We start from the raw sequence: 22,132 nt of genomic DNA on the forward strand, positions 1-22,132 counted from the left end.
GTCCCAGAAGATGGACTCTTGTCTCAGACCATGCCCAGTCAGAGCGCCCTAACCATGCTCCTCCATGCTGCCGCCATGCTACGCTTCTAATGATTCTCTATAGCCTTATTTTTCCTTTGTATCATTTATTAAGGGCCATTAACTCAGGAGGGGGAAAACTGTACTTGATAAGGTTTAAGTTTTTTGTTTTTTGGGGGTTTTTTCCTGAGGCAGATTCACCCTGAGCTAACATCTGTTGCCAATCCTCTTCCTTTTTTTTTTCCGCTTGAGGAAGATTAGCCCTGAGCTAACATCTGTGCCAGTCTTCCTCTACTTTGTTATACGTGGGACACCTCCACAGCGTGGTTGACGAGTGGACTAGGCCTGCGCCCGGGATTCGAACCCATGAACCCAGGCTGCCAAAACAGAGCATGTGAAACTTAAACCATTTGCCTTGGCCACAGGGCAGGCCCAATAAGGTTTAAGTTTTGAAATTTGTGTTTTACTTTAGAAACTTCAAAATGCAACACTCTAACCCAAGTATCTCAGAATCCTACCTCCCATTCTAAGCTCCTTCTCTGTTGGATCACATCACCATGCCTGTGTGAGACCACCAATCCTTGAAGGCACAGCAGACTGCAGCGTCCTTCACTGATTAAATTCTCCTCCCCACAGGTCAGGCAGGGTAGCCCCAGGGGATGTTTCTGGCTGAGACTGGAAAAATTAAGACATCTTCATGGACAAGCACCCTGATAAAACATTCCAGGATACACACTACAGGGCAGGGGCGGGGGCGGCATGGAATGACAGAAAGAGCACGCAACTCAAGAATCGGATCTCTCCCGCTAAGTGTGCAAGCTTTAACTTCTCTCAGTCTCAGACTCCTCGCTCTCAAAGGCGGGCTGAGCTACGTGATTTCTCAACTCACTAAGCTCTAACATGGCTTCTGGGCTAATCTCTAACACAAAAAACCCTAAAGTACCACAAACGCTTGTTGAAAAATCTCCACTTCCATTTTGCCTGTCATTTTTTAATTCAAATGAGTTAATAAGAAATTACATGATTTCTTAATGCTACAGTATACTAACCCAAATCAAATGATAAACTTTTATTAAATCAATCAAAATGCAATTAACATATTTGATACCCACCACGCACCTATTTACATGAGGCACTGCCTATCTAAACAATTTTCTGGCAATACTAAATTACAATAAAACTCTTGCTTAAAACAAGGGCATTTTCTCCAAGTCTTTCTTCTCACAGGACCCCTGTAAATTAGGACTTGGATCCACCTATCAATTCCACAGGCTGATCATCTGCCAAACACTCTTCTGTCATTGTCACGCGCTGTGATTACAGAGCACAATCACTTCTTGAGATTCTCACCAATATTTCAGCTGAATCTATAGTTCTGTCCTTGCTTTAACCGTCTCTCTCCTCACTCCAAATGAACTGAAAAGAACATTTTCAAAGTGACTCCATTAGACTACTGTTTTCCTTTGATGAGAAAAAAATCAAGCAAGGTAAATACTGAAGATTCTATGTCACACAAGTACAGTCAGAAAAGTAGCAAATGACACCACACAAAAATCTCTAAAGACTTAACAAATATTCTCATTTCTTTTTAATTCTAGAAGGAAAATGGTAACATATTTCATTTTCAGATTAAAAAATATTTTCTAACAATTCAAAAAAAATTACTGCCTCAAAACAAAAGCAATTTAAAAATGAGTTAATTTTAGAAGATTGGGCGGTGATTCAGAATTTGAATTTCAAATTCTTCTGTAAATCCATGCATAAAATTCGGGCAGGGTAAACTCTACCATTTCGAAAACAGTAAAGTAAGGCAAATAAGGAAGTTGAACACTAGACAATCAAAATACCTCTTCATCAAATCTCATGTTTGCACAAGAGACAACCTTTGTCTCAAATGATCAGGGCTGCATCAAGCTTTTAAAATCACACCTAAGGTTTTGGACAACGTCCTGCACGGTCACGGTGCCTGTCCCCCCCCAGCGGGGCAGTTCTCTGCCTCACACATGGTGCCCTTACGCCCCCACTGCTCCCCACACCTCTCCCCCAACTCCACTAGCCCCGGCCAACTGAACAAAGGTTAGGTGACCAACCCGCGGCAGATAATCCCCAGGCTGGCCGGGAACCTGGATCCTAGATCCAGGGGAAAGACGACCAGACCAAGTCTCTCTCTAGAATCTGAACCAGGAAATATGACAAGAATTGGTCACTTAGAAACTGAAAGAATGCAACAAGAAATGCCACAAAGTTGAACTCGGGCCAGAGGGGTTTTGAACCAGCTAAAAAAGCACGTGAGCTAAAGCCACAGGGGAGGGAAAACCAGGAGTGAGCAAAGCAGCCAGTCGGTGGGGGGAGAGAGGCTCCAGCATATGGAGCTCAGCCGAGTCCCACGGGGTGAAGTTCCAGGGACAACTGCTGCCGAGGCCCCAGAGCTGCCAGGAACCACCCTCCAACGCCAGGTTCTTGGAGCTCAGCCCGTCCCAGCTCGCATTCCTGGATTTCTGTGCGATTCCTATCACACTGCATGTGCTGCCACCAACAATACTCCTTCTCAAGCTCGCTGGAGCAGGTCTTTGCTCCAGACAACCAAAAGCTAGACCAGCACACACGCAAACAGGAAACAAGCCTTCCTGATCACCCAGTAACACAAAATACTGAACAGTCCTAGTATTTAACAGAAACACAGAAAAAACATTCCCCCTTACCCCCCGCAAAAAAACCTCAAACCTCACATCTGACGGAGAAGGGGCACAGGGAACTTTCTGAGATAATGGACGGAAGGGTTCTGCATCTTGTCAGAGGTGGAGGTCACTCTTCTGTCAAACCTCATCAAACTGTACACCTAACACGTGACCACGTCACCGCAAGTAAATTATACCTCAATTAAAAAAAACCAAACTCCTTAAATATAATTGTTCCCCTGAGAGGACTGGCGTTTTCGCTTTGTTTTTCAAAACTATATTGATCTGGATAAATCTCACAAACGATGCTGAGCAGAAGAAGCCAGATGCTAAACCCCTGAGTTGCTATTTACATAGAGAAGAGAAGCAGACAACACCCACCGAGGCGTTAGAAGTCAGGCAGCGGCTAATTCGAGGGGCAGGGAGGAGGAGGCGAAAAAGGCCGGGCGGACTTCCTACTGGGCTGGTGTGTTTTGGTTTCTGATCTTGGTTCAGCTGGACATTTGGATCAGGGTGTATGTTCACGACAGAAGAATTTCCCTGTATGTATATTACATTATACCCTAATAGTAACATAAAAGAGAAGGGAAGGAATACCTTACGGTAATCTAAAAGTGATTGGAAAAAGGTTTGTTTTGTTTTCCATCTAGCGAAATGCTTCTTTTCAGCCAAACTCTTCAAGTAAATAACAAAGAAAATGAAGACTTTGGTTAACCCATTCACGGAATTCTAATATGACTCAGGACTTTGATATTAGGGGCAAAAGCTCATTCAGCAGAGTTGTTAGAATCACGTAAATCTCCACCATACAGTGCTCAGTTCTACACCAAGTGAGTCACCAGCAACCAGCACACGCTTCCACATGAGCAGCAGAGGGACGGACCCGCTCCCCACAGCCCTCTCCTCCTTTAACAGACAAAAGAAGAGCAAAATCCAGAGGAAGACGTACTTAGTCAGAAGCCCACTTCTGTGCTTTTCAAAGGGAGAATTAACTCATCCGTTACCCCGAGGTACACTTTTAAAAAACAAATATGTGGATTTTGATTTCAGAGACTTACAGTTTAAAAACATTTTACAAACTCTAGATACAGTTCATAAGCATAAAACGGAAAAAGCAAAAGTGGAGCAGTGGAGACAAATAAGAAAATAAACATTAGTGTACAGATCATCAAATCTGAATACTGAAAAAACTAAGACGCCAAAGAGTAAATTAAAATCTAAAGTACTCACAGCCATAATCAATTCAAAGGGGTGCTTATACACCCTCACTGGCGACTGGTACTTTTGCACCATGATTGTAACACAATAGCAATTCTCTCACACCTGCAAAACACAAACACGTGATAAACCACCATGACGTCGAAAACATTACGTCTGCATTTACACATCCTACTACAGTCTAAGGGCAGAAAGGGACCTCATAAGGTCATAATTCTATGCACACAAAAATCCAGAGACAATGCTTAATTATACAAGGGCAGGGGAAAGTAATAGGAGAGTGGAACGAGGAGACAGCACCAGTCCACCCGCCTCTCTGCCTCACTGGGCCTCCCCAGGGGCCGCCCTGGGTTAGACGACCTGAGTCCTTTCCAGCAGTGAAATGTTAGGATTCGATTATTCTGATAACCCACACAATCAGTTCTTGAATCATTTTCACTTCAACAACTTCTACAGGCAGCCAAATAAAAACGGTGGCACTTTAAGATATGAAGTCCAAGGGCACACAAAAATAAAAGTGGAAAGAAATATTATTATACCTCAAATTACGGAATATTCCTCAAAAGCTAGCTTCAAGGGAAACCTGTCAATCACTGTGTTTATGTAGATTATGATTTCCGAGACCTGTCTTCAAATGGCAGAGAGGCCACGCACTCCAGCCAGAGGCCCCACTGAAACCTCCTGCTCTCAACACTGTAATAGCTGTAAGCGATCAATTAAACGCCCGAGCCTACTTCACAGGCCAAGGAGTGCTCCTGCATGCGAGGTTCACATCCACACGGCAGGCCCAGCCTAAGGAGATTTTTCTGAAAACACTTTTATTTGGAGTCCTCTCTGTGACTTCACTTCCCTATTTAAAAGTGAGGAAGAAAAATAAACCCAAAGAGCCCACCTGTGCTGCCGAGGATGCTCATGAAGAACGTTAGTTTAGGCTGAATACTGTGAGAGGATATTCAAAAGTACAAAATGGAACAGCCTCAAGGACCCCAAGGTCTAGCTGTAAAAAAAAAGAAAAAAATTATGAAGATATATTTTATTTCAGAAGATTCCCACCTAAACTATTACATTTAAACAGGACTGGAACTTTCTCTGTCACGTTTGTTTAGCACACATCTCAGAAAGGACACCTTATGGCGCAAAACAGCTACAAAATAACTCTGGGTGACCTCACACAAGTCCTTTGACTTGGCTCGGATTTCGTTTCACCCCTGTAAAACGAGGTTTGGGGTGAGATAACCCTGAAGACTTCCAGCTTTCAAACAGGAGACTCAGAGCCAAACTGCGAGTTCTCCAGCACACTCAGCTGGGAGCGGTCATTCATCTTGATCCCGACACTGGCAGGTCCTGGAGCGCTGGGACCGCGTTCTATTTAGTTTCGCAAACGCGACAATGCTGGTGCACAGTGGGAATTCAATAACCTTTTAAAAACCTAATTGGGAAAATTAATTTTAGGGTATCTCCCAAGAGGAGGGGAGGGCGATTACCAGGTATAAAAAGGGGTAGGGGAGGGTGCAAAAAGCGGAATGCTGGGTGAGGACGCCTAACATCCATTCAGGATTCCACCGCCCGGCAGAACCCGCGGGGACTACGCTGGAGAACCTGCCAATTCACAAGCTTCTGAACCCCTGCCAGTTCCCAGCTTCGGATGCTCCGGTCCAGGGAAGCGTCCTAGTGGGAATCCGGAGTTACAGCGGCCAAGGGGCGTCCGAGCCCGGGGCAGCCTCTATTGCATGACAATCGGGGCTGCAAAATTACTCAATGGCCAGAAGCAGGGAGTCCATCTCCAGCGGGCTCGAGGGCCGGCCGGGCTCGAGGGTCGGTCAGGGGGTCCAGCGCGGCGCCTCTGGTGGGCCTCCGGCCCAGGGCGACCCCAGGAACAGGCTCGGCCCCCAAACTCTGCCTACCGCAAGGGGGGGGGGGTCCCGGAGTGGGAAGACTGGCGGGGGGGGCCAGCACAGTGGGAGCGGCGATGCGGGCGGTGGACCCGGGCCGGAGGCGGGCCCGCTCCGGCCGGACCGCCCGAGGGGGCCGGGGGACCGAGGGGCCGGGGCAGGGCGGGCCGGGCGCGGGGCGGCCGCGGAGCCCCGCGCCGCCGGGAGGGGCCGGGCCGGGGACGCCCGGAGCCCGCCGCCGCGACGCGCGCCTACCTCTTGTCAGAAGGGCCGAGCCCGGGCAGCGGGGCGGCGGGGGGCGCTCATGCCGGCGGCTCCTCGGGGCCGTCGCCCTCCACTGCCGGCGGCTGCAACGCCGCCGCCGGTTCCGGGGAGTGGGCCGAGGGGCGGGAGCGCGCGGGCGCGGCGAGCTCGAGTGGTTGTCACGGGTGACGAGGAGGGCGGGGCCGGCGGCCGGAAGCGGCGCGCGTGCGCGAACGCGGCCGAGTGGGCGGAGGCGGGCGCGACGACGGTTGCTAGGGAGGGGGGAGGGGGAACAACCGTGGCCGGGACGAGCTGCGCAGGCGCCAACTCCGGGCCGCCGGGCATGGGAGGAGCTCGGAGCCGGCGTCGGCCCGGACGCACTGCTTGTCTCTCGCGCGGCGCCTGGCCACGCCCAGTTTGCGTCATGGGGCGGGGTCAGGGTGAGGGGCGGGCTCACAAGCGGCGGGGCGGAAGCGGGGTGAGACGCAAATGGGGCTGCGAGGCGGAGGCGGAGCCGGAGCCCGAGGACTTCTGCTGAATTGGAATTGGGAAGAGCGCGAGGTGTCAAAATTACCGGGGCATTCCGGCTTTGCTGCTGACCGGGGCCGAGGGCTTGGCCGCCTGCTCCGAGGCCCTGTTCCCCTGCGTTTCCTCATTTTCTGTTGACTGCTCGAAAGCACCAGGCTTCCCCCGTATAGTGCTCTGACCGCATTCTCGCCGAGTAATGCAGATGAGGCAAACGCCAGGGCTGGGAGGGGCTGGGTGGAACCCAGCAGCGTCTTGTCAACATATCTAGGCTGTGCGATGGGTCTAGATTAGAGCCAGGGTCTGCCCCTGGGGAAGATGAGGCTGCATTTCAGCAAGAGAGCCACAGCTCCAGCTCCAACTTTGAAAAACAAGTGTGATACACACTGAGACATTTAGGGGTCCTTAAGAGGCCCTAATGACTAGAGAGGGACACTACTCATGTCCACCCACTCAGCCACACTGGTTTTATAACCAACATACAATTTCTCCATCAATGGCACTGTTGTTCCGTTCTCATTAGTCACCCTGGGTGGCTGTACGTTTGATGCTGTTACTGCACAGAACATTTTTGGAACAGTTTTGGAATTTCCTTCAGGGTCAGTTTACCAGTCACACAAGAAAATCATTCATTACTGGATCACACCTTTTTTGCAAGTCAAACCATCATTTTCAAACTCGATCACCCACACACTGCTCACTAGACTCAGCTCAAACTGGCTTTTGCCTGTTTGTAAAAATCATATCCACCTTCAAAAGATGCTTTGAGAAGGAGACAACCCAGTAAACAGCAGCACTTGACCTGCTGCACAAATTGACCTGATCTGATAAGCTGCTAAATATAACTACCAACTTACAGGAAATAGACAACAGGGAACATGCTAAATGATACCATTGGGAAACAATTGGCCAACTACAGATGTGGGAAGTATGTGACAAACACATTCCTTATCAAATTTCAAAGGAAAAAAGAGGGAAAGGGCCAATCCATAGATTAAAAGAGATTGAGAAATTCATTGAGCCATACACTTATGATTCCTGTACTTATTTCTGTATATATTATAGTTCAATTAAAAATTTTAAAGAAGGGGCCGGCCCCATGGCCGAGTGGTTAAGTTCGTGCACTCAGCTTTGGCGGCCCAGGGTTTCGCTGGTTTGGATCCTGGGCGCAGACATGGCACCGCTCATCAGGCCATGCTGAGGTGGCGTCCCACGTGCCACAACTAGGAGGACCTGCAACTAAAAAATATATATATACAACTATATACTGGGGGGATTTCGGGAGAAAAAGCAGAAAAAAAATTTTAAAGAAAAAGCAGAGACTTGAGACATGAACCAATTGCACCATATGAATTTATTTTCATCTTGATTTTTACAAATAAATTTTTATGAAACAGGGAAGTTTAAACATTGAACATATGATATTAAGAAATTATTATGAATTTTTAGGTGGGATAATGGTATTATGGTTAACGTTTTTTAAGGAGGCCATATCTTTTAGGAACACATGCTTAAATCCTTTTGGGTCAAATGGTGTGATGTCTGGGATTAGCTTCAAAATAATCCAGGTGAAAAAAGGTAGGCGTAAGGGCCTAAATGAAAAAAGATTGGTCCTAAGTTGACAATTGTTCATAATATTATTCTACTTTTGTATATGTTTGAAATTATCCATAATAAAATGTTTTTCACAAAAAAGATGGTTTGTCACCACTGAGGATAGCAAATCAAGACATAATTACAAAAGAGGTATTTGAAAATGTCTCAAGCAATAGCAGTATCCTTAAGATACATGAACAGATTCCCCAGGTGAATACTTTGAAGGAAACAACACTCGTTTAGATGTATCGGTCATGATCTGTTTGATTGTTTTGAAATCAGTTTTTTGGGGTAGGTGTCCAGAAACTATAAGAAACTCTACTGAGCAGCTTACTGCAGAGTTCAATAAAAAGATCCAGTCCCTGACCTTTTAACACATGTGCAAGGGGGCTCTTATTATGTGTCAGACACTGTGTGAGGTGTGAAGATGAGTACGGCGTGGAGGGGGAGGCGGAGAAGTGTGGCGGGATCAGGTGTGGCTGCCAGTGACCAGAACTTCAAAATAAAAATGCCTTGACAAGATAGCAGTTTATGTCCCTCTCATGAGAATAGAGTCCAGGGCTGGAACGGCACCTCCATGATCACTGTCAACTGCTGACTCCCCAAATACCACCAGAACAGCCTGCCAACGAACCAAAGCTAAGGTGATGAAGCCAACTGCAGGAGGGGAGAGCGTGGCCTTGACCAGAGGCAGTCCGGAGACTCTCTTGGTGTGTCATAAGGGGCAGGGCCAGGTGGGTATTTCAGGGTTGCGGGGGTCTCAGCTCAAGGGTCCAAGGCAGGCCTCTCACGGCTGGGATCTAAGAAGCACCGGGCCAAGTCTATGATGTAGTAGTTTAGGCCTGGTGGACACAAGGCTTGAAGCTTCAAATCTTGATGAGTGAACGGTTGTTTGATAAACCAGCTGTTTGCCCCAGTGAGCCATCTCTCATCCTGAGAAGGATCTTTTGTTAGAAGAAATTCTTTTTCATGAATTTCCTGAAGCAAACAGTGAGGCTGTTTATTGGTTTACAGTCGTATCTTCCTGAACAAGAATTTCCTAGACAAATAGTAAGTCCTGTTGACACAGGAGGTCTTAGATCTCAGTCTTGCTGGTTAAGCTGCATGGATGCGGGTGGTCTCACTTCTCATCGTCAGGGACACAAGTTCCTCCCGCCTTGCTTCTCTGCCCTTGTCACACTGTATCCTCCACCTCAGCCAGCAGTAGGAGGAAAAGGCCAAGAGGATCCAATGCCCTTCCTTGACCCACACTTCCCTGGGGGCTGAGTTTGTGCATTCAGTGGTGTGTGTGTGACAAGCAGAGCAAAGGCTGGGGCTGGGGGAACGGCAGTGCTCCCGCGGAGACAACGCTGCTGCCCTTGTGTTCAACAGCAGAGCCTTTCTCTTCCTCAGACAGACTCTCTCTAAAGTCTCATCATGAGAGTATTCTGAAACACCTTAGCCCCTAGCTTCACAAGCATTTCTATTAGTAAGCTCCTCAGCTGCCATTGCCTCTCGTTTGATGGATGGAAGCCTTGACGGGTGCTGCGTAAAGGCCACTTATCAGGCACCCTTGAGATAGAGAGCAAGGATTCCCAAGTCTTGGCTTCCACAGCAAGACACTCTGGTTCCTCAGAGCTGCTCAGCTGAGTGCCCACTGGGAACCTGAGTCTGAAGCTGCTGTCCTATGTGGCCGCCTCTGTCTGATGTCAGGATGTGATATCAACAGCCTGCTCACACCTGCCTGGGTGCTGACACTGGGGCCTGTTACATCTTCCTCAACAGGATTAACCTGAGCTGGAGATACTGTTACTGATGCCTCCAGACACCTCTTCTCCATTGCTCTTAGTGTGGTATTAGGAGTCATCCCACGGAAAGCATGAGAAGTTGGTGACACCAAGAGGATTGGGGGTGTGGATTAAAGGGGAGAGTCATTGCAGGAAAGACAGTGGGAGGCAAGTGACAGTCTTACTAAAATTTCAGCCTGCAGGGCCCAACCTTTCCCCCATGATAGCAGAAGAAACAGGAGATGAGTCTGAAGGATCCCTTTGAACATTACTAAGAGTCAGCATCAACCGAGTGTCTGGGCTGTGCCCAGAGAGGCCCGGTGGTACTTGCTTCTGATTCTCTGGTGGCCCTACTCACCCTGGCATTTGTGCTTTACACTTGAGTCAGTTATAGGGACGTGTCAGGTCTCTAGAAACTGCTTTCTCATTTGATGGTAAAAGGGTAAAAGACAGCCTTGCCAGGCACGACAGAGTCTCCTGACATGGGCCATCTGGCAAAGTTTCCAGCCTGGAAAGGTACAGAAAATGTAGGTTACCCTACAGGCACAGTTTCCTAATTGAGCCCAGGCAGGCAGCCAGTGACCTTCAGCTGATACCATTGCATCATTCCCAATCTGGGAAAACTTCGGGCCAAGAAGCCAGATCTGCAAAAGTTATCTGGCCTTAAATACATCTAAAATATTTCATTTCAATCTGGAGAGGCGAAGCTCCCCGTATCTTAATTGGTTTCCCTGCCTAAAAGTCTTCCTTCTTCCAGGGCACTCTTCACGCTGCTGGCAGAATTCTCTTCCAAAATCACAAACTCACTCCTTCACTCAAGAACTACACTGAAGACAGAATTCAAGTTTCCAAGCCTGTCACCCGAGGTCCTCTATAAATCTTGTCCCCAGCTTTCCTTTGTCCAAGATGATTTTATTTCTATCTTCACTTTATATGTTCATTTATTCATTCCTTTGTTAATTCAGCAGACATTTATTCAGCCCCTTAATTTATTCAGGCGCCATATTAAGCGTGGGCGTGTAGGAAGAGACATCATGTAAAAGAAGATTTTCCTTCAAGTGAAAATGCAGCCTGTTCAGTCTGTGGCCCTCCCTAAGCCTCTCCTTTCGCCTCTTCTTTTTCTATATGCCTTTGCACTTGGCATCACCATTACAAGACATACTGCCTTAAATGAGAAGGTAGAAGAATCAGGTCTGTCTCTCCCATAGAGTTGTAAGTTGCTTGGGTCCTGGGACCGTAGCCGCTCATTTCTTCTACCTTTCACAGCGTTTGGCACTGTCCAGAACCCTGTTAAACACCGGCTGGGTTGAAGTGATGAACCTTAGATTAGGCCTTTATGCTGAGTGCACTAACCACGTCTCCCCATCCCATGGACTGAGCCGAAGCATCCTTGGGGGGTGATGCTCTCACCCCACTCTGTCTCCTGTGTCACCAAGCTAGGACATCAGACCCAGGGAAGCAGCCTCACTTAGGAGAATTGCTGCAGTGTGCCCTGGGAAGCATAGCACGGACCCGCTGAGGTTTAGGATGACAAAGGATGACCTAAGGCCTTTTAGCTTCCCGCTCGGAGAAATAAAAATAGCCAACCCAATCATACTTCTTTTTGGTTTGTTTGTTTCACAAAATATAGTCCTTGCTTCTCCTACCCTGATGCAGCTGTGTGGCACTTTTGGAGGCCAGATTGGGACTTAGGTTAGCAAGTCAGCAATTTGTCTCCAGGCTGCTCCACTGCCGGTCACACAAGCTGGAGGGGGGGTTGGCCTCATGGAAGTGATGGAGCACTAACAAGGGACAGGCCAAAGGCCACCTAACAAGGGGGTGCTGAGTGAGGGATAAGAAGCAAGGCACCCCAAATCCGATTAGTAAAGCAATTTTCCCAAGGCTGAACATGGAAGAGAAAGTCCTCCACCCTCAGGTCTGCGGGCAGAGACTGGAGGGCACAGGGAAGACACAGACAGGGGTCGCTGGAACCCAGAGCTCCCCCACTTTCTCCTTGACATGGGTGAAAGAGAGGGCCATGTCAGACCCCCAGAATCTGCTGTCACCCCAAATGCTTTTAACCGTGGGAGGAGTGTTTTGGTTCAATTCCTTATTTGGGGTGCATCCTACAATTCTGCCTCTAGAATGTTCTGTGACCTCCCACTGAAGATCACACATCTGCTCATTTCACACCTCACTGAAAATTCTATCTCCCATCCCTTCCCACTCTGGCAGAGCCTGTGTGCCTGACAGAGCCATCTCAGTAGCCCAGAGCAACTTTTAGGATTTTTCTCCTCCACAGGAAAAAAAAATTTTTTTTTTAACTGAATGTTGATGGGATTTGGTGTCAGAAAATGTATATCACAGGGTTGTTAAGCTGAGATAAGAAAATGTTTGTGAAAACACTTTGTAAATGGTTAGGTTCTATGTAATACCTCCCACGGCCAGGCCTCCCACGGCTCTGCCTCCAGAATGTTCTGTAAGCACAGGTTATTATTATCCTGCCTACTCTTCTGGTTGGTTACCAGCATCATCCTCTATTTATTTAGATAAGTCTTTTCGCATCTTAAATTTCCCCCAAACAGAGAAATAGTATGAAGAATATTGATCATAAGACAGGTCCTCACTTGAATGGCTACAAGCACAGGCCCACTGAAAAACCATGGGGGTCTTTCTTGGTAAACCATCTTCTGTAATGAGTAGCGTGAAGGGATCACAGACTTAAAGGGGTCAGGGAACACACGCGGAGATGGTCATCTCGCTTAGTGGGCACAATGGTCTCTGGCACCCTCCGAGTTCAGAAAGCTCACTCAACTCTAAAAGGCTGAAGTGGGAATGAACAACAAACCCTCAAGGGCCCGTGCCTGCCAGCCCTGCCTCCCCTGGTGGCCTCTGTCAGGTGCTGTGCTCTTGCCAAGGCACGACCCACTGCTGCCTCCGGGACATTAGAGGGGCTTCTAGTGCTCCCCAGAAACGTGCACCCACACTGACCCTGAATCAAGGACTGCTGCCCTTCCGCCGCACCCCTGGGACGAGACGCACCTTTGAACTTTGCAAAATGCAGAGAAGAGGCTTTACCACAGAGGCTCAGGAAGCACCCACGGCTGGCGTGTGAGTTTCCTGGGGCTGCTGTAACAAATTGTCACAAATTGGGTGGTTTAAAACAACAGAAATTTCTTCTCTCACAGTTCTGGAGGAAAACCTTCATGTGGGCAGAGCCATGCTCCCTCCCGGGCTCTAGGGGAAGATCGTTCCTACCTCCTCCAGCTTCTGGGGCCCCCAGGCGTCCTTTGTCCTAGGGCTGGCTGCGTCTTCACCCTAGTCTCTGAGTGTCAGAACTCTGTCTCTTTTCTCTCTAAGGACACCAGTCATTGGATTTAGGGCCCTAAATCTGCAATGATCTCCTCTCATGATCCTCAACTTAATTACATCTGCAAAGGCCTTATTTCCAAATAAGGGTGTGTGCACAGCTACCCGGGGTTAGGACTCGCATGCATCTCCTGGCAGGCCCGTTCAACCCTCTACCGTTGGTCAGAACGCGAAGTCCTGTTCGAGGGAAGGGCACGCTCCTGCTCGCTCTCCTCTCCTTGGCACCAACCGTTTCAGCCTGAAGTACAAAAGAAGCTGCCTGAAACCCACAGGGTGGGCCCCTAGGACCCCGAGGGCATGCATCCTTGCCTGACCCCCCCAACCACTGTGGCCTCTAAGGAAAGTGAGGCCAAAGGAAGGACAAGGCAGGCCTATTGTCCACTTCGTAGGCCCTGGGCTCTGAAAGAGCCTGAGAACAAAGACGTTGCTGTCCTTGGCAGCCAAGGGGCGGCCTCTGTGTGGGGGCGGGCTTTGTTCAACGTGTACCTAGAGAAGAGCTTGACTCTCGGGACAAGCTCAGGCTCGCAAAGGGCTTCTCTGGGGACCAGCCTCTTGGCAGCTCCGGGGAGACCTCCAGGAACCCCTGTGATGCTGGCAACCTGAGCTTATTCCACACCCAGCGAAACCAAGGCCAAAAGGACTGGTTGTTTAATCCTTACAGAGAAGTCAGAACTGTGGACCCCAGCGACAGCACGTCTCTCCATGTAACTAAATATGGTGCTCTGATTTAGTTACAGATAATAACAGCTCCTTGTTGCACACCAGTGCATCAGGGCTGGCACTACGCACTCTACATGTGTCATCGCTGATCCTCATAAGAGCCCGTTTTACAGATGGGGGCGCCAAGGTACACACGGCGTTGAGTAACCTGCAGGGCAGAGAATCTGCACCTAACACTGTTTGACTCTAACGCTCATGGTGGTGTTTCCATTGTATTAACTTCTCTCTGCTTAACTCGCAGTTTTTCTGCTTTTTGTTCCTTCTTTCAGTTCATCATTTTCAAGGTTTGTACGTCCAGGTGTCATAGTGAAAAGTTCGTCAGTCATCAGCACACAAGGTACGCGGAATGCCCAGGCGGTGTCCAGCTTGAGAAGGCTGTGCGTCAACACCTGACGGATGTAGGTGCCTGTGCATCCTCAGACATTCTGCTGAGCAGGCAAACGAAGAACATACCTGGAAAAGATATTTCCATATGGCCGCTGTGTAGCAGTTGAATTGGCTTGACTCATAAATTCTTTAAATAGCAAGTGGCAATAACCCAGATGACCTTTTAATGTTCCATTAATTCTTCCATCCGTTCATTGTTCTGAGATTTATAACAATGGAACTCCTGAGTGCCTAGCACATGACATAATGGAAGGAAGAGAACCCCGCAACTTTGAAAGCTGGGGATTAAGTTCAGGTTTTGGAATGCTGAATGAAATGAAAGGTAACCTTAACTTGGTGAAAATAATAGGAAGCGTTTTTTTTTCTTTCTTTCTTTTTCTTTTCTTTTCTTTTTCCTTGAATCCTCTTATTCTTGTGTCGCAGCAGCAAAGACTGCTAGCTCAATTTGGATCTCAATACAAAAGAAAGCTTATTCTCTGATGGAGGACATTGAACGCACTGTCAATTTCTGCATCTCTTGCTCTAAACAGTTAAGCAATGTACAACAAACTGAAAGGCCCCCCTGGTTTCCCCACAGCTGGTTCAAACTTGCTGAAAGGAATGCTGGAACGTCTATGGACTCAGGAACCCCCGAGGTGCCTCCAAGCGGCTTCTCTTACCCCCATCCTCAGATTTGCAATGCTGGGATCCAAGTCACCTTCAAGACCACTTCATTCATCTTGACCAAGCCCTTAAATGTTTGAGAAGTCTGCATCAAATAATGTCTGATGAAAGCTGAACACTCTTCCCAGTGCTACGTCCGTGGTCTGGCTCGTGTGACCCACGTGATAGACACACCTGAGGAAATGCATGTCCTGTGATTGTCGGGTGGCACCGGTTTGGTTCCTGATGTTTCCAGAGATAAAACAATATCCTCAAGGAGAAACAGGACGGGGCTTTTGTTCCCATTTAGGCCATGATTATTTTCTATTAGGAGCTGGACAGTTTCATAAACAGAGGGACTTATTGACACAGCTCCCGCCAAAGCCCTCAACTGTGCTTCTAACCACGACAAGGGGAATTTAAAATTTGTTTAAATCAATGCGATTTGTAAGATTATAAAACAGTATATGCCATAGTAGACTGTCTACACAGCATCTATTTCCCCACATCTTCCTTCCCAAAGCCCCAATTTTGTCCAGGCACCCGCCCTCCTCCACAGGCGAGGGGCTTCAGGGGAGTCTGGCCCCTGTCCCAGCTCCAACAGGTAGACCAGGCGAGTCTGGGGCATCCCTTCTCCCAGGCCTGATGTAGGAGTAGGCATGTAACCCAGTTCTGACCAGTGAGACCCACGGGGAAGTCTGCCAGGGGTTTCTGGAAAGGTTTCCACACCGTGAAGAAGGAGACACCAAAAAAAGAAGGCTGTCATTTCCTTGTCCGGACACTGCTGTGCCCTCTCTGATTCTCGGGACTGCCACAGCTGTGCTGCGCAGACAAGGGGAACCAGCCTTTGATGGGGGGGATGCTGGGGACACAGAGAGGAGAGGTGGAAGAGGCAGAGAGGGTGTTTGGTGACATTGCTGCCCCCACCTTACCTGGGGCCCTCCTCCTTCTGCTAGACGTCCAGTCACGTGAACTTGTCAGTGTCCTCATTGTGCAATCCAGTTTGAGGAAGTGTCTTCTGTTCTTTGTAGCTAAAAGCAACCCGAGAAACATGTTTAAATGCAGAAACGCATGAGGAAGAAAATAAAAATCACCTATAGTTCCATCATCTAATAGGAATCACAATTTATGTGTTGTTGCTTTCCATGTCTCTTAAACCACTGATTTCGTGGTGCTAATTGTGATATATACTTACATCAGTAGTACACTTGCTTTTTTTAAAAAAATTCAAATAGCGCAATTGTTGAACGCAGAAAGTAAAGAGCTCCTGTAATCCTCTCCCTGTGGTGATGGATGCTTTGCAGTTGGTCATCTGTTCTGGGAATTCTCCCCACTCTATCCGTGTTTTCTAATGTATGGGCTGCTCCTGACTGATGAATGCCCATGTGACCTTTTAAGCCCATACATAGGTGAACTGTAGTGTGACTCAGACCAGCTGAACATCTGGGCTCGGAGAGTGGGAAGCCAAGAGGGGTAAAAGGAATGGGGAAAGGATTTTCCACTCCCTTCTGCAAGCAGAGCTGGCCTGGGAAGAGTAACAAAGTGGAGAGATCCTGGGCTCTGAGTGCAAAGGGTCTGGGTTCAAATGCCTGATTCACCGTTGAAGGCTGTGTGGCCTTGGGCAGGTCCCTTAACCATTCTGAGCCTATTTCCCCATCTGTAAAATGGAAATAATAATGCCTAACAGAGTTGTTATAAGGGTTATAGGAAATGCACATGGTACGGCCTCAATAAATAGTAGCCATTATTCAGAATATTTGCCAACTTCTCATATCTTTTTCTAGACTCTTCTATCACATCCTGAACGTCTCCTTTCCCCACCCTCTGCTGTCTTCGATCCACCTATATTAGCCGGGGAATTCTTGGTTGCAGACAACAGGATCCACTTCAGCTAGTTTAAGCCAAAGCGGATTTTTGAAGGCATAGAGAGCTCACAGAATTATCAGGAGGGCCGGAGATGCAGGACCTAGGCTGGCTTCCAGGGACAACCGGCTTCCCAAGTCACACTGAAGAACTGGCTCCCCGAAGGAGCTGCCACCTCACCAGGATTTGGAAGCTGCCAAGTCAGGATGTTACTGCCTTGGCTCCTGTCTCCGGAACCGGGCTCCCTCTGCCACAATCCATGCCAACAAAACGATGCCCTGTTCCCTGTCTCTATCTCCATGTAAGTCAGTTCTGAGTCCAAGTCTCCTTCAGGAGCATGTGATTCGTTGAATCTAAATCACGCATCTGAACCCCAGCAGGTTTCACATTTCTACGTTGGAAAGGGGATGTCTATAATCTGGAAATCTGATTACTATCGGAATAGGGAGGAAAGGTTCCAAACCTTTGGGGCAGCCTCAGATGACGGGCGGGGAGTCACGGGCCTCCGTCCTTGTCCATCAGAGATGGCATTGTGATATGCTCCAGTTAGAGCCCTAGCTGAGCTCGGATGTGAGGGGCAAAGCAAGGTGTTTAAACAATCCATTCCTAGGGGCACGTGTTGAATGGGTCCTTCACATTTCACACTTTTAAGAAGATGCTTAGGATGGGGTTCAGAACCTGCTACCCCAAAATACGGCACCTTGGCGTATTAAATATTTTAAGCTGAAGGAGTTTGAGGAAATGGCAGAAGCAGAAAGTTCACTCTGACTTTTTCCCCTTCTCCCTTGAAACAGGTCACAAAACCCTCACGGGAGAGGTCCCTCCCTATACCCGGAGGAAAGGAGCATCTGGATGTCCACAGACAAGGGAAGCTGAAGAATCCTAACAAACAGGCCTCGCTCACTGGACCCACCTCACTGCTCCACCTCACGCTCTCTGACTTTTCATATTTTTCCACGACTGTCCACTCTTCGTCAAACCCAGCACAAAAATACTCAGGATTAACTGTTCTTCGGGTCTTCATTTCCTCCTGAAGGCTCTCATGTCACGTAAAACTTATATTAAGTAAATTTGTGTGTTTTCTCCTGTTCATCTCTCTTTGTCAATTTAATTTTCATACCCAGCCGGGGCCCCTAAGAAGGTTGAGGAAAACTTTTTCCTTCCCTACGCTTGTCAACTCGCATCTCCAGTTGATGAAATCTCTGGCAGTATAAGAAATGAGCTGGAATTGTTTTCAGGTCAATAAAGGAAAATCTTGCTAGTAAGGACGAATGCAGCCTGAGGGTCAGGGCAGCCTGGAAAAGTCCCTGGATTCCTGAATTGTCCCTGCTCTTCTAAACTGCCGCCTTGTCTCCAGCACGGGATCAGAACCTGTCTGTACAGGCTCTAATCTTTCTAATAGTCACAGCCTTTGCCCCCAGAGTGAGGGGAGCCAGCAGGTGTGAGCACAGGTTGGTGTATGTAATCCAGGGACGACACACACAACAGAAATATGTCCTGCTGGAGTGTCCTTTGAGACACACCAGATCGCAGCCTCTGCTTACGGATGAAGAAGCTATTAATTACCTGCGACTCTAGATGATATTTTGTATTTACTCAGCATAAATGATTTCGTCGAATACTTACTCTTTTATCCTGCAGGTGGATAAAAGAAATGTTGCTTCTTGTCCTGCCAGAGAGCTGGCATCCTTCACAACCCAGTCTGCTCTCTCACAAGGATATCAGCTTCCTAATGAGGTTCCCCCCAGCTAATGCCCTGATTTGAGCCTCATCCTTTCAATTTCTGAAAGCAGCAGGTATTTGTTCCAGGGTAGGACAGGAGCCTGGAACTCATCCATCGCCCCTAAGGAAAAGCGGCCTATGATCTTCTAGACTGCATTTTCCTTCTCCCATCGCTGCACGCAGAGGTTCATTTTCCTAGATGTTAAGCCAGCTCTTGGGACCCTGCTCAGGAAGACAGCAAAGCCAGGGCTGCCTTCATCTTGCTGAAGATGGTGGGATGGTTACTGGAAGGTACTAGTTATTTCTTTCCCATTCTAAGCCTCCTGGGATTACCTTGCCAGTTAAAGCCGGTGCTCCCTGCATAATAAGATAGGAATGTTGTACAGAGGAGATGCTAATGGCAGCTAAATATAGATGCAAGCTTCTGGGTACACCACTTGCGTGCATGCCTGCACATCCATTAGAACAATTACGGGAAGGAAGCTTTCACGCTGCATAATTACAACCTTGACTCCTCTGGCTGGGGCCAGGCCTCTCCTTAGGTTAAACGGCATTCCTGGACTGGCAGCTGGAAAGGCTCTGTCCTTTGTTACCTTTGGACTTGGTAGTGCCCAGGATTGTATGACATAATTCTGAGTCTATTTTCTCTCAGCATGCGTGAGGCTCAAAGGACAGACCTACCTGGGTGGAGATTGATAGGCCTCATGAATGAGTCACATTTCTTCCCTCCTCCATCCTTATTAGGGTGACATTCCAGTTGGCCACAGGCAGTCTCGGTTTATGCCTATTGACTCAAGGAAATTATTGGTAATGCCCCTTTCACTCTCAAAATGACCTGTTTGGGTGATAAATTTTAAGATTACAGATTTGTAATCTTCAAGGAGAAGGAGGGAGGCAAAGACTCTTCCTAGGCGTGGTCCCTCTGAGAGCCTGCCTGGGCAAGTGGGCTTTAGGCTGAAGAAAGAATGGGAAGAAGGAGCTTTTCCAAGCTCTTCTTCTTCTTCTTCTTCTTTTTTTTTGCTGAGGAAGATTGACATCCATGCTAATCTTCCTCCACTTTATATGTGGGTTGCCACCTCAGCACGGTGTAGGTCCATGTCTGGGATCCGAACCCGTGAACCTGGGCCACTGAAGTGGAATGCGCCAAACATAAGCACTAAGCCATGGGGCCAGCCCCTCCAAACTCTTCTAAAGAGCTGTCTGCGGCACCCATCCTCAGTGACTCTGAGCAGCACACACCCCCAGATGCTGGGGCACTGGGGGGCCAACCCAAGCCAGGTGGACCTGACGGTGGCATATTCGGTACTCCCCAAGTGGAAAAATCAAATTATTCCCAGAATCCAGTTGACCCTGGGGCTGACCAAGATGAAATGTTTCCCTTGCTGCTGGCCTCCAAGCCTTAGGCCTTTTGGTCATAGGTTCAAGAGGACGTCAGCGTCAGGCTTGTGCAGCGGTGCTGGCCATCTGTCAGGCCAGCACTGTTTTCTAGAGTCTTCTCACCGTGCTGGGCCTTTCGAGGCCCGTTGTAAAAGGCCAAATCATTCCGCCATTCTACACAGATCTCACCTAGAGCGATGAGAACGAAGAGGGAAGGACTGGACTGGACAAGAGTCTTAAGAGTCTCAAAGATCTGATGCCCCCAAGCTAACCCTTTTCCCCCCAACTCCGTTGTGACGAAGGACTTTCTAATCCCTCAGCCCTGCTGAATTTTCTTCCTGCAGAAGGCCAAGGCCAATAGTGTTCTTGAGCAATTTGTTGGTGACAGGCCAACTCCACGGGGAAAATTCTCAGCTAGGGCTTGATCTGTGAAGCTGCTCTATAATTCATCAGCTCTGTCTAAAAGCTGTAGAACTCATCGATCACCATTAGGCTGTCAAAACACTCATTCAGCCGGTGAGAATAGCTTATTAGAGCTTTTAAAAATACCAGTCTTTCGCAAAGATGTTGGTTGAGTTTCTGCATGCACCCAGAAAGTACCCTTGCATACAGATGACTTCAGCAGCATTTACTTCAAAGAAGAGGGAAAGACTGGAAACTGTTGGGTGGATGGCATTCAACAGACCCAGAGAGAACCAGTTATAGCAAATGAAAAGGATGCTTTAAGATTTAATTTTGTAAAGATGGGGTGCTGGCTTGGAATCACAGTCTAAAAATTCCTCCTACCCACAGCCCAGCCCCCACTTACATCCACAGCATTCCAAGAAGAGGGATGAATTCCAGTCAGCTACCGATTATCCTGCCAGGTGGCCCCTCCGAGGGATGGGAGGAGGTTCCGGAAAAGTCTGTGGAATTCCAAGATTGTTTGAAAATGCTCTTACTGATAAAAATGTCCCTTCGAATTCTGAACCCCAAACCCCGACTTCTAAGCAAATTTATGCCCGTGCTAGTTCTGAGAGTTGTAAAGCACAGTATGAAGACAGTGATAAAAATACAAGATTTTGGTTTTACTAAGACCCAAGAGCCAAGGGCTAAAAACCAGGTCCATCATGCTGCTGTCTTGCGGCCTCGCTGTCCCAGGAACACGTGCCCCTCTCCTGTCGCCCTCTCCAGAACTTAAACCTCTTCCCCTGGGACGTCTTTTTTCCATCTCTGCCCTCCGAAGTCCTGCCCCATCCCTCACGGCTCAGTTCCTCTGAGTAACACCCAGATGTAAGGTTAGAATGAATTCCTCCTTCCTCTGGGTTCCGGGTCGGTTTTGCTCATCCCTTTATTACTGCTCTCCTAAGATTCTGCCTTTTATAGCGATCCCTCAGGCACACCAATTTCCTGCAGTGGAGAGAGCTGGAAAAATGCATCTTACAGCCATGCGCATTTTTGTAGGGTTTAAAAATATGTAAGAGTCGAGACTTTTCAGCCCTTTCTTTTCATTTTCTTTACCACACAATGAACTGACTTCAAAACAGGCCTGATCAAGAGGATTTTAAATATAAGTGTTCTTGCTTTATTCTGCCAAGTGCTCTTAAGGTACTTGGAAAACGTCCCCCATGACCTCTCCCGGCACTGATTTCGTTCCTTTTCACTTTGGAAACAGTGATTTGTTTTTTGGGTTTGAAAGCGAGAGAACATGCTGTTTTGGTTGCAACAACTCACAGGGTAGTCCGAGCTGAAAATGGCCCTTTTCTTGGAGGTGAGCAGCCTCTGCAAAGGGCTGTGGCCACTTCGCCAAGAACAAGGGTCCGATGCCCAAAAGGGCCTGAAACAAGTGGAGTCATTGATAGAAACCCCTGGCCCAAACTTAGCTGCCAAACCAGAGGACTCGGAGCTCTGAACAAATCCCGCAGCTGCAGACGGGCCCTGCCGAGGTTCCCATGTAAACACCCAGATTCGCCTCTACTGGTTTATTTGTAACTGGTGGACAGGCAGATCCAGGAACAAGCTGGAAGGGGGCAGTTTTCTGGAGTGAATGAGTAAAATAAACGACTAATGGCAAAGCTAGAAAACTGCAATTAGGGACTGAGAAGACACCTGTTCCTGTGGTTTATGAGGTGCGAGCCTCTGGAAAATGCAGTGAGGG

General features: G+C 48.2%; 1 protein-coding gene and 1 long non-coding RNA gene across 10 annotated transcripts in view; both read right to left on the minus strand.

The window, feature by feature from the left end:
- The window catches only part of SEC14L1 (SEC14 like lipid binding 1), an 82,383-nt gene extending 75,952 nt beyond the window's left edge, over positions 1-6,431 (minus strand). For 4 of the 8 annotated variants that reach the window (XM_070225942.1, XM_023651942.2, XM_023651943.2 and 1 more), the window contains exons 1-3: positions 6,062-6,431; positions 4,807-4,911; positions 3,927-4,019 (exon numbers count right to left, since the gene is read on the minus strand). In XM_070225942.1, coding sequence (XP_070082043.1) covers positions 3,927-3,989 — 63 coding nt within the window. In that variant the 5' untranslated portion in view covers positions 3,990-4,019; positions 4,807-4,911; positions 6,062-6,431. Of the gene's footprint in view, positions 1-536; positions 694-1,368; positions 1,435-2,747; positions 3,004-3,077; positions 3,260-3,926; positions 4,020-4,806; positions 4,912-6,061 lie in introns of those variants that run through there. The other 4 variants (XM_070225944.1, XM_070225946.1, XM_070225947.1 and 1 more) reach the window with 3 other exon arrangements.
- A 1,478-nt stretch (positions 6,432-7,909) lies between these two features.
- On the minus strand, positions 7,910-20,943 carry LOC102150716 (uncharacterized). 2 transcript variants are annotated; one of them, XR_011422800.1, is made up of 4 exons: positions 20,804-20,943; positions 15,966-16,064; positions 15,051-15,228; positions 7,910-14,457 (listed from the first exon to the last, which is right to left on the minus strand). It is a non-coding gene; the product is annotated as an uncharacterized lncRNA (long non-coding RNA). The 2 variants fall into 2 exon arrangements; XR_011422799.1 differs by lacking the exon at positions 7,910-14,457 and having other exon boundaries at positions 14,786-15,228.
- Positions 20,944-22,132: the final 1,189 nt, after the last annotated feature.

Source organism: Equus caballus, chromosome 11 (assembly GCF_041296265.1).
Source record: "Equus caballus isolate H_3958 breed thoroughbred chromosome 11, TB-T2T, whole genome shotgun sequence".
NCBI classification, from domain to species: Eukaryota; Metazoa; Chordata; class Mammalia; order Perissodactyla; family Equidae; genus Equus; species Equus caballus.